The following is a 12,086-nucleotide window of genomic DNA, read 5'->3' on the forward strand; positions in this document are numbered from 1 at the left end:
CCAAGTAATGTATTTATTGACGTCAGCAGTTCTCTGTCTGATCAGGCACATTTAGCAGGGTTGTGAAATCACTGGCGCTCAGTGGATATCAGAGGTGGCTTTGTGATGTGTCCAGTTTGTTCCCTTTCTTTCAGTTAAATCAGCTGAAGTGTAAAGAAATGCAGAGAAGCAGTGAATACACAGGCTGTGCTGCAATGCCAGCACTACATAAGAACAGATACATACAGTTAGGTCCATGGTGTAAATGGACAAATGAAATAACTAAAAATAAAATGTACATTTCTAATACTTGGTTGTGAACCCTTTGCTGGCAATGACAGCCTGAAGTCTTCAACTCATGAACATGAGCAACGTTCCCTCTAATGTTTCATGAGTCTGAGCAAACACACCCTTGGACCACTGTGAGCGACAGCAGACGTGTGCACTGTGGTCACGCCAGCATCCAATCCATCCAATTTACACGGTTTATTAAAATAATCAAATTACAGCATTTATGTTAGACTACTTTTAATTAACTGCTTTAGCCCACTTACAATGAAAATGTAAAAAAATCTTGTTCATGACCTGTGTAGCATGTTAACACTATTGGAAGTAAAAATAACTTAAACTCCAATTTTGAAAACACAACTTTCTTTTTTTTTCAAATAAAGCTCTGATTGGTATTATGAGTCTGTGGTCTGGGAGAGAGTTTGTAACTCTCTGTCCTGGTCGTTGTGTCCTTGATAGACACTTTACCTTACCGCCTACTGGTGTTGGCCAGAGGGGCCGATAGCGCGATATGGCCTCGCTTCTGTCAGTCAGTCCCAGGGCAGCTGTGGCTACAACTGTAGCTGCCTCCACCAGTGTGTGAATGAATAGTGGCATTGTAAAGTGCTTTGAGGGGTCCTGAAAAGCGCTATATAAAATCCAATCCATTGTTTCGTATTTAAAAGAGTAACTGAGTTATGCAAACAACAAAGTTTTTTGCAGCTGTTTACCTAAAAATGCAGCCAAGACGTTTTTTTAAATAAACATTTCAAACTATTTACAGAACAATCAGCTGTTCTGCATCAACTCTGATGCCACACAGATTATTTGTGCCACTCCAAAAAATAATTTCTGTCCACTATGAGATGAAGGAGAACAACAGCCTGATACCTGCAGGCCTGACAACAGCAGATGTATCACTGCTGTAACACCTGTGACACTCAGCAGTCACTAGTGATGGGATTTCCGGCTCTTTTTAGAGAACCGGCTCTTCAGGTTGTTTTGTTCCTTTAATTAATTTATTATTAACAATAATATAAAATTATGCACAAAAGGAATTACTAATGTAAAAAAAAGTGGTTTTATTTGGCCCAAGAGACAAAGCACGTACAAACTCCAAAACACATTTCTAGCTTTAACAGTGATTTCACAACCCTGCTAAATGTGCCTGATCAGACAGAGAACTGCTATCATAACAGTTTTTCCATCAGTTGTTCCGTCTGTCCTGCTCACGTCTCCAATGGTTGTACACGTTGTCATTAACGTGGCTTCACTCCGCATCAGCCGCTTTGCTGGCTAAAACACCGGCGTCGGCACATAAGGACGCTGTCATAGCCTGTCAACCACGTTGATTAGCTGCGTATATACGAATGTGAATCGCATCATTGGCTGGACCATGGGATAAGGTGGCATCGTTCTAATCCCATATGGGAGCAGCCAGTCACTGACTAACACTGCAAAACAGAATTGTTAACGTATTTATTTTAATTTCAATTCAGGTTACTTTTTTTTTTTTTTTTTGTGCGCAACGCAGATTTTCTGTGCGCAGAGACGTGCCAGCAGTGCGCAATTGCGCACGCGCGCAGCTTAGAGGGAACAGTGGACATGACTGCTGTTTTCGTCCTTTTTAATGCTCTGCAGACTTTTACTGCAGCAGCTTTAAGTTGCTTTTTGTTTGTGGGGCTTTCTGTCCGAAGTTTAGTCTTCAATAAGTGAAATACTCAGATAGGTTAAGATCAGCTGACTGGCTTGGCCATTCAAGAATATTCCACTTCTTTGCTTTAATAAACTCCTGGGTTGCTTTGGCTGTATGTTTTGGGTCATTGTCCATCTGTATTATGAAATCAGTTTGACGGCGTGTAGCTGAAAATGAGTAGACAGTATGTCCCTGACACCTCAGAGTTCATTTTGCTGCTTCTGTCCTGTCACATCATCAATAAATACTAGTGTTCCAGTGCCACTGGCAGCCATGCATACCCAAGCTATCACACACTTCTGCGCTTCGCTGTGCTATGAGGTCCAGTCAATAGCCTTGTCTTGTTCTAACTGCTTAAATCAGTCTATCACCTTCTTCCTGAAAGACCATCTCTGAATCGAGGAGGAGGCCTAAGGGTACATCTTTGGCCATCTTACAATGCTGTGATTGCAGCCATTCCCCAACTCTCTGTGAATGGTACTCATGGCCATTGATCAGTGGTTTTTGATCAGTGGATTTTGGTCGGTGGTTGTTGATCAATGGTCATGAGAATTTGCATAATTAAGATTAAGGAACTGACCTTCCAGCCCATTGTTCCTTCACTGGGCTGGTTTCAGTCATTATGCAAATGTACTGTTTATAAGATTTGGGGAAACCTGCAGTCAGCTGAGACCGAAGAAGTCACCTGGATGAGTGACAAAACATTTCTCCCACAAAACCCTACGTCCAGATGAACAGAATCAACTTTTGGAGATCACCAAAGATGTGACTCCCTGCACGCCAGCAAAACCAAGAAGGGTTCTTGTGCTGACATCTATGTTTGTCTTGATTCGTGGCGCTCCCACAATGCATTGAGGCGTTACGTCAACTCTAAAGCCCTATCCAGTCTTTAAGTCTGACGTCACTAGCCGTGTCTGGGCCTAAACTCCGCTGCAGGTCCATATATCAAACGATCACTATGGCATTACTGAGAGTTGAAAAACTGTCTAAAGTCTTTCATCTTTAATAAAATGATCAGCGTTCTGCTCTACCAGGTGTAACAATTGAGTTTAACATCCAGGCATCCATGAAAACGGAATTTATGACATTTAACGGAGTTAGAAGTTAGCAGGAAGTTAGCTCGCTAGCTTCTATCTAAATACAATATAGCATGTCCTGACTGCGGGGTTTTGGAAACAAATTCAAACGTACAGCTGTTATCACTTCCAACATAAATGAAGACAGAAAACTAAACAGCAGTGACGTTTGTAGGGTTACTGAAGTTGGGCTAGCTGGTATATAATGATGTGCTACGTGACAGCTAGCGACACAGCTATGTTAGCATAATATAAACAAGCTAACTTTTTTTCCACTCGATAAAAGTTACCGTGAGTGTTCTCGGTGGTCAGGAACAAATGTAATCGCATGGCAGGATGCTGTAAAAGGACCAAACTTCAGCCAGGAGAACAACTGAGATAATCCATCCACAATACGAGGTTAGTCATTCATATACTGCTGCATGGGCTGGGCTGTAGCTACATCCTAAGGTTTTAAAAACTGAGCTTAAATAAATGATTAGCGGTAATAAAAGCCGAGGGAGGTCAACAGTGATCACTGTTTTAGGAGCTTTTTGAGATCAAATAGAAGAAAATACAAAACATTAAACATGTTAACAACACAAAAGCCATATTAAACGCAGACTACTTTAGGCCCGGAAGTAGGATTCGTCACGTCATCACGTAGCTCACATCTTAGTGTCCACACAGATAGTGCCACCTCTGATCATTACAGTTATCTCAGCTAAAGTTTGAATTGCAGGAAGAAGAAGCTGGAAATGAACCAAAGGAATTTATCTCTTCCCACTGGGGACCCTCAACATTCTTTCCTTGCTGATGTGAAGATCCTATCTGGACCATTTTTAACTCTCAGCGGTGCCTGAGTGTTTTTTTGCTTTCAGTAACTGAAGGAGCATTTAGACCTCCAAATACTTAACAGCTTTAGGTGAAAACAAGGAACTACTCTAAAACTACAACTCCTGAATTTAAGCTCATTAGAGCAAAATTCATCTGTAAAACTAGTCATTGGTTTTTATATGTGAGCAGAAACCGCTCACTGGCATATTTTCAGTGTTGATCTGTCAGACAGGTCAGTCAGGTCAGTTGTTAATGTTTTCAGGAAAGAAGTTAAATTGTATAGAAGTCTTGGAAAAAAGGGCTTAGTAAAGACTTTCCTGAGGAGTTAACGGTTCCAGTGACTTGTTTATGGCTCTTATTGACTCTAATGGGGCAATCAGAGCACGCTCAGTGGGCCATGAGCTGTCAATGAAAAGTTGCTAGAGAATAAGAGAAAAGTTAATATGGCGGTGATGAAGACATTTTGAGGTCTCATAAATAGGACTCCACAAGTCAATCAGTGATGTTACAGTGGGTATGTCCATCTTTGTATACAGTCAGTGTGCTGGTGAAAGCAGTATGTGTGAGATCATATCAGGTCCAAACATCCTCTCAGGATGCCCCAGGTTCCATTTATGTTCATAAAACTTACATTTTTTTGTTCAATCAGTAATAAATATTCCTGCATGACGTTTTATCACTGTTTATAAATCCCTTCTTAAATATTTACCTTAATAGATTTTAGATAAAGAGTCTGCAGGTTCAGACGTCCCTAGCAGTTAAGGTTGGAGTGTGACAGATGACGACAGATAAGTGGAGGAGTCCCGGCTCCTGTCAGTCTGAGGATACAGATGTTAGCAAGAACCAGAAACCTAAAATTACAGCTTAACAGTGTGCAGTCAGAGGTGATCAAAAACAGGTAACAGACAGCTCAAGAATCGTCCAACCTGCCAAACACAACCAGAAGAAAACCACATTCAGCAGCAAATCCAACAGCTCCACATGTGCTCTAGAAATGAAGCAAAGAAAGAAATTAGATTCACTGCCTTCAAAGCACCGCTGATGCCAAACTAAACAGAACATTTGAAATGGCATATCTGAGAAAGTCACATGTTGTTTGAGGAAAAACTTTTTTTTTTAATCTGGCGACTTTCTCAGTTAATCCAGAGACTTCCTGTCAGTACTTGTACTTTTCATTTTTTAATTATTCCTTCTTCTCTCTGCGGGGAACATGAAGAGGTAAGTGTTCTTCATTCAACATACATGTTATTTCTGACTCTATTTCTGACTTCCGTGCCGTCCGTGTGGACTTTCAGTGAAACTGCTGAAATATATTTAAGTTAAACTTTCTATATGTGTTCAATTTCCTTAATTTTAATCAGTCATGTGACTGCTGGACTGCAGGTCTGAGGGTAGAAATTTAAAGGTCTTACTGAGATTTCATGCTTCATACTTTCAGACTTCAAGTAAACCCCCGCGTATCCTGTCCTTACTCTCTAAGAGTGCTTTTAGGGCAAGGTGGGACATTTTATGGTCCTTTTGTCTTGATCTGTTTGGAACCAGAAGAAGGAATAATGGGCGGAGAGGGTGGAGGTCAGAGTTATCAGCTGATTCCAGCTGCATTCATGCACTGCATTGGAGCATCAAACTACTCTGTCACACCCTCTGCCATGTGATTGGTCAGAAGATGTCATCAAAATACTTCAATTCCAACAGCATAAACGTGGTCCAGAAGTCCAGTCCAGGGACTCCAGTTAGCTAGCAGACAGCTATCAGCTACAGCCGCTTGTGTCGCCACTTACCTGTCAATACCAGAGGCCACGCCCCTAATAATGCAGACTTTAAATTTTAGAGCAATGTAAACATTTGTGGGAGTCTCTGCTGCCTCTGCTGGACTTTGGAGGAACTGCACCTTTTGTGTTATTTTTTTATTTAGGTTTTTAGTCCTGAAGAGAAGAAATCCCCCCCCACACACACACACACATACACACTAACACACATGGCTTTTTTCACAGACTGTCTTAACACAGAAGGAGGGTTCAAACTCTACCACTCTCCTGGCTCCTGTTGTCTCCTCCTATTCTCAGTGAGTTGGAGGTGTGTTGGCAGCTTGAGTGGAACAGAAAGTCGGAGCTGCAGCAAAGTGAGAGCAGCAGAGAGACGAGCTACACAGTGAGTCTGAGTGTTTTTCTCTGTGGGAGGTTTCAGGCTTTTAGTGGGACAGCTGGGACTTTTCACTAAAGCTGTGAGTACGCGAGTGTGTGTGTGTGTGTGTGTGTGTGTGTGTGTGTGTGAGACAGCTCAGCCGTCGCGTTGCAGGAGTGTAACTTGACGTTGCTTCAGACAGAGAAAAGCTGGCTGCAGACTCTTTGTGCTGTTAGTTGGAATAAAGAAATTCGAGCTTGGAGCTGGATTTTTAAGCTGTTTGGTGTGTGACACGGCCTTTACAGTCATGGCGATCACAAGGAGCTAAACATGGTCAGAGACCAGCGTAATGAGCTCCGCAGCCAGGCTCAGTCAGAGGTTTCACAGAGTTCCAATAGCACTAATATTATATTAACAGAAATCATAAAATGTGTTTACATATTAATTTAAATCTTGATTATAAAGTTAACAATGATGTCATGACCTGCATGGCATTAGTTATTCCCAGGTTTAGTTTGCTCGTTCTTCAGGGACGTGGTGACGATGTGAGGAGCCTGTACACAGAGCCATGAGTGGGCCTGATTGTGTGATAAGCTATCAGTATCCTGGTTACTCATTATCCCATGCTGCTTGTTTCCAAACACTGTGCTTGCTGTCAAACATTTAATCTACTGAAAAAAAGAACTTGTCTTTGACCCGACTTGTAGGACATCTGCTGGAAATCGTTTCCTGACACCTTCAAGGATTTTTCTTCTTTCAGTAGTCCAACAAAAACCAACCAATCCCATTTTAGCAGGCTTTGGTTGGAGAGGCACCGGGTAAACCATCAGCAATCTTCAGATCGAGCATGTTCACGAACAGTGATGAGGAAAACTGGCAACATGGAAGACCTGAAAAACTGGCCAAAGGAAAATGTTTCCTTCATTACAAACATTCAGATTATTCCAACCATCAGGAATCTCACCTCACTCCGTGAAGTCTGTGTGGAGGCAGAGGGTGGAGGTGGTGGTCATCGGTTTTATCTTCAAACATGAAGGTCGTCTGTTTGTGGCTCTGACAGATAAAATCTGTCACAGAATCGGTTGACGTCAAAGGCTACGTTCACACTGCAGGCGAAAGCGCATCAAATCCGATTTTTTTGACCCTATGCGACCCATATCCGATCATGCTATGACAGTGTGAACGGCATAAATCCGATATTTTCAAATCCGATCTGGGTCACTTTCGTATGTGGTACTGAATCCGATACATATCCGATGTTTTAGAAAGCGACTGCTGTTTGAACGGTCAAGTCGCATTAAATCCGCCTTTTACGTCACCGACACAAGACTGAAGCCAATTATCAGCGCCCGAGAAGACATCGCGAACGCTTCCTGACCATCCAGTGTAGATGTTAGTGAAACTGTTGGGAAGACAATGTGAACATTTTATTTGTACTGTATAATCTGCAGATTCTGACAGAAAACTGCAGCTATCATTTGAAGCACCGCTCCTCTCTTAAACAGCAATAAGGATCATTATTAGGTTATTTACATTATTATGTAAATAACAAAATAACTTAAAGCAAAAATTGGGAAACGAAGTCCGAAGTCTGCATATTAAGGCCATCAGTCAAACAATACTGTTGCTCTGGGTCTAAACAGAGCTCGTTGTGTGTGACAGCTTCTTTTGCGCATGCGGGCCGCTTTGAGCGTTCACACTAGAGCGCGTTTGCTGTCGCATTTTATTTGTAGTGTGAACGAGCAGACAAAAAAATCGGATTTGATCAAAAAATCGGAATTGAGCATTAAGACCTGCAGTGTGAACGTAGCCTAAGATAAGAAGCTACTTCCTGTCTTCTCCACCTCCTTCTACCACAATTTCTCTGTTTCCTGTTGTTGTTGTCTTTGTATTTCAGCCTGATTATGGAAATACGTCACACGGCACAAATCAAATCAAACACATTCTTGTGAATTTTGTTCACATTCAGTTCTGTTTTAGGGGAAAAAAACTCTTTCAAAGAAAAAAAAAGCTTTGACCTTCTTGGTAAACATCAACATTTGTCTTCTGGTCCTTTGCCCTTCGCAATAAAAGCCTCCAACCAGACTCCTCTTCGCCATGATGGCTGTGCCAACATCAGTCAGTCCACCGTACTGGTCCAGGATGAAGTGATGACTTCTTCACAGACATTCATGGTGCCCAGAGGGTGAATGCTAATGTGCCGTCAACTGGTGAATGCAGTTCCTCTGCTTGAAGCGTCCTACGAAACACTGACAGTTTAAGAGCTAGTTGGACAGAAGCCAATGGGAAAACAGCCTTTTCAGGTCATTTTTAATAAAAAATGAAGTTAATTTTGCAAATTCATATTTGTCAACATGAAGAAATATCCAAAGTATGCACTCTGGCTACTAACTGAGCCAATAAGCATTCAGTGCTGATGATAGTGAAAACACTCCGACCAAAGCTTTTATCATTCTTCTTTAAAAATGCTGCAGAAGGTTCAAACAGCGCAAACACATCCAGAGGTCCAGTGCAGGTGAAGCTAGCAGCTACAGCAACCTGTGTCACCATCCACCTGTCCGTCGCAGAGGTGCTGACCTGGCTGCTCTGTGACGCCGTGTCAAATCACCCTCAGAACGATCAACGTTTTACTCAGCAGCTCTATATCCAAACACTCACACGCCCTGTGTGTGTATGTGAGGACCAAAATCTGCATTCTGCTATACTTGTGAGAACCAACAGTCACTTGTGAGGACACACAACCCAGTCCTCACAAATTTGAAGCCTTTAAATGCCTTCAAATTTGTGGTTTTAGTGTCAGGGTTACAATTAGGTTATGATTAGGTTTAGGGTCAGGGGCTAGGGAAAGCATTAGGTCAATGAAGGTCCTCACTAAGATAGCTGAACAGGGTTGTGTGTGTGTGTGTGTGTGTGTGTGTGTGTGTGTGTGTGTGTGTGTGTGTGTGTGTGTGTGTGTGTGTGTGTGTGTGTGTGTGTGTGCACTCAGTACTTCTAGAAGGTAGTGTTTGCTCAGCATGAGTGTGTCGGGCTGTTTGTGCTGGACTTTCTGCTGAATAAAAGCAATGAATGGCAGGTTCACCCATGTTTGTGGTTCACAGGGTCACTCTTCAGTCTCCGTGTGAGTCAACAGCCTCAACATGACCTCTGACCCCAGAAGCCTACGAGTTCCTGCTCGATCCAGGAGTCTCTTCAACAGCATCAAGGTTTGTCTGCAGCGCCACAGCAAAGATAGGATGGAAGGAAATAAGGAAGGGACTGAGGGAGAAAGGAAGGGAATACAACAAAGGAAAGAAAGAAAAGATGAGTTGAAGGAAATTTGTAACATTTATTGTTTATTTCAAACTTAGAGCTGAAAAAGTGGGAGTGGTGCTCGGGCCTGTCCGGGCTCGTATGAGGCCTGCTGGGTAAAAATGGTGGACTGTAAACAGTTAAAGGCCGATGTTGTGTCAGACAGATGTTCCAGTGGTTAAGGCTTGTCTCTAACAGCTCGTCCCACAAAGATCTGATTTCAGTGTTTAACCCTGGAGAACCCATGGGGTCAAATTTGACCTGGTTTCTCCAGGGTTAAAGTGATGAAGAAGAACGCTCAGCTGCATTCGTTAGTCTGCTCTCCCAGAGTGTCTGGAAAAACAAATGAAACACAATGACTTGATCACAGGATCACATGGCGCTGTAGCAATGCCTGTGACAGTAAAATCAGAAGTGGGCAAGGTCAGAGGTCAGATCCCTTCAGGCAGCGGAGAGATTTAAAAGCTGGCCTCAGACGCTCGCCTGTCTAAACACTGGAACCTGTGGGACTGAAACTTCACATCCTGAGCTTCATCCTGGAATAGTTCTCCAGTCACATGATCCCAGGACGAGCTCAGGGCAAAGAAAAATACTGTTTCTTGTCTGTACCTTTCACGTTGTGCTGAAATTGAGCCAGAAACAGACTGTTCAGTATGCACGATGGATGTAACCACCCTCAGGTTACTTCCGCACTGTGGGTGGAGCTACAAGTTACCACCTATAGATTCTCAAATGCTAATGTTAGCAGGTGTGGTAACTAGTGTGAAGTAAAGCCAAATAAAATGTCAGAATTTAAGTCGGCAAAGTTGGACTTCGGAGGTTTTAACACAGCCTGTCAGTCTGTTTGCCAGTTTGTTGCCTCGTGTGGATGTAAGGGGAACTGCAGCTTGTTTTAAAATGCGTTTTCTGACTTTCTGTCTTCTTCTTCTTCTGTTTGCAGTTCTTTGTGTTTTGCCACAGTTTGCTGCAGCTGGCCCAGCTTTTGGTGTCGGGCTACATGAAGAGCTCCATCTCCACCATCGAGAGGCGCTATGGCCTATCCAGCCAGAAGTCTGGGCTCCTGGCCTCCTTCAACGAGGTCAGTTCAGCTAGGACTCTGAACTCCTGCTTAATGAATTCATGGCTCTTCAGAAAGTCACAAGTTTGTTTTTGGTTTGAGAATACAGTCCAGTATACGATACAAGATGGCGATAAATGAATGATAATCGGAACGAGGTCTAAGCTTTATGTTTGAGATGTTTTAATTGTCCTTTTGATGAAAACAAACAAAAACCTCAATATGAACCTGAAGGTGACAGGATTGGAAATCTTTGATGTTAGTCTTACATTACGGATGTTGTGTGTCTGAGTACAGGTGGGAAACACCATCCTCATCATCTTTGTGAGCTTCTTTGGGAGTCGAGTCCATCGGCCACGGTACATCGGCGCTGGAGCTCTGCTCGCTTGCCTGGCCTCTCTGCTGATGGGGGTAACGCACTTCATGAGTGAACCGTACCACTACACGAAGAGCATCATCGGTGAGAACACACACACACACACAAACACACGCACACAAACACACGCACACATCGAACCTCCTGAGTTTTTTGAATGTTCTTTATTTTGTGGAGTAAGTTATCAACTGTCCCTGGTTTACATACTTCCTGGTTAACTGGAGCTCAGCCTTCTCTGACGCTCTGTTACCACAGTAACCTTACAGCAGTTATATTATTGGTCAGATTATTAATGCTCCAACAGCACAAACACAGTTCACAGGTCCAGTTAAGGGACGTTAATTAGCTGATGTGCCAGTAAATTAGAAATAGATTGAGTTCAGACTGAATCTTCTCCCTTTCAATTTTATTTGCAGAGAACGAAATCTGTGTGTTGAATTCAGACAATCTTAAAAGTGTCCCTGTTTTCCAAACAGCCTCCAATGAAAAAAGTGCCAACCTCTGCCAATCAGAAAGCTCAGTCACCACCTCATCCTACAATCAGACCTGCCTGAAACAGGAGACCCCTGCCCAGCAGGGGATCTACCCCATGCTGCTCCTGGGTCAGCTGCTGTTGGGCGTCGGAGCTGTCCCCATCCAGCCCTTTGGCATCTCCTACATCGACGACTACGCAAGCAAAAGGAATTCCCCGCTCTACCTCGGTAGGAAGCAGAGAATGATATTTTAACTCGCAATTTGGTCCCGATGTCACGTTCTGGGAGATTAAGTAGTTTAGAGGTTCAATACACCTGAGATGAAGACGTCAAGAAGTCTCTTGAGGGGGTTTCCTCAAAGTGAAGTCCCAAGTCCATCAGTGTCTCAGTGTCTCATCAGTGTTAGTGCACTGCATTTAACCAACTGTTGCTGATTAGTTTGAAGATTCTTTATTTGTCACATACATACTTATACAAGTACAACATGCAGTGAAATGTATCCTGACACACTCCCCGACTGTGCAAAAGGGGAGAGAAGAACATTATACACATTGAGTACTGCATTTTATGAATGTTTCTCACGTTTTGAGCCTCTGAGCACAGAAAATAACATTTTCTATGACTTAACATCTGTACCAGGTATTTTCCACTAAGGAGTATCCTCCATCTATGAGCTTATACTTTCTGAAGTGTTCAAAAACTTTTGATCTCACAGAAGATCTTGATTGGCTGGTCTGGATGAACACTCTGATAAACGTAATTCCCGCTGAACTGCCAACTGTGATGCAGATCAGGAGGAAAATATTTAAACTCTCTAATTGGCTGGAGTGTTGAGTCTTTGATCCAAAGAAAAAGGGTCCAAACGCACTTCCAGCTTCAAACCATTGTTGGGTTGAATGTTTGAGGCGGAGACAGGACACGAAAAGAATCAGAA

At 42.8% G+C, this 12,086-nt stretch overlaps 1 protein-coding gene across 2 annotated transcripts in view; it reads left to right on the forward strand.

Moving 5' to 3' along the window:
* The first annotated feature begins 5,542 nt into the window (after positions 1–5,542).
* Positions 5,543–12,086, forward strand: part of slco2b1 (solute carrier organic anion transporter family, member 2B1) — a 28,282-nt gene continuing 21,738 nt past the window's right edge. Inside the window, exons 1-5 of one of the 2 annotated variants that reach the window (XM_085421416.1) lie at positions 5,543–6,058; positions 9,057–9,161; positions 10,187–10,324; positions 10,601–10,763; positions 11,156–11,380. In XM_085421416.1, the coding sequence (XP_085277542.1) occupies positions 9,096–9,161; positions 10,187–10,324; positions 10,601–10,763; positions 11,156–11,380 (592 nt within the window). In that variant the 5' untranslated portion in view covers positions 5,543–6,058; positions 9,057–9,095. The remainder of the gene's footprint in view (positions 6,059–9,056; positions 9,162–10,186; positions 10,325–10,600; positions 10,764–11,155; positions 11,381–12,086) is intronic. The other variant, XM_085421415.1, reaches the window with a different exon arrangement.

Source organism: Rhamphochromis longiceps, linkage group LG10 (assembly GCF_057381845.1).
Source record: "Rhamphochromis longiceps isolate RC_006_pf linkage group LG10, R_longiceps_female_GT1.1, whole genome shotgun sequence".
Classification (NCBI taxonomy): domain Eukaryota; kingdom Metazoa; phylum Chordata; class Actinopteri; order Cichliformes; family Cichlidae; genus Rhamphochromis; species Rhamphochromis longiceps.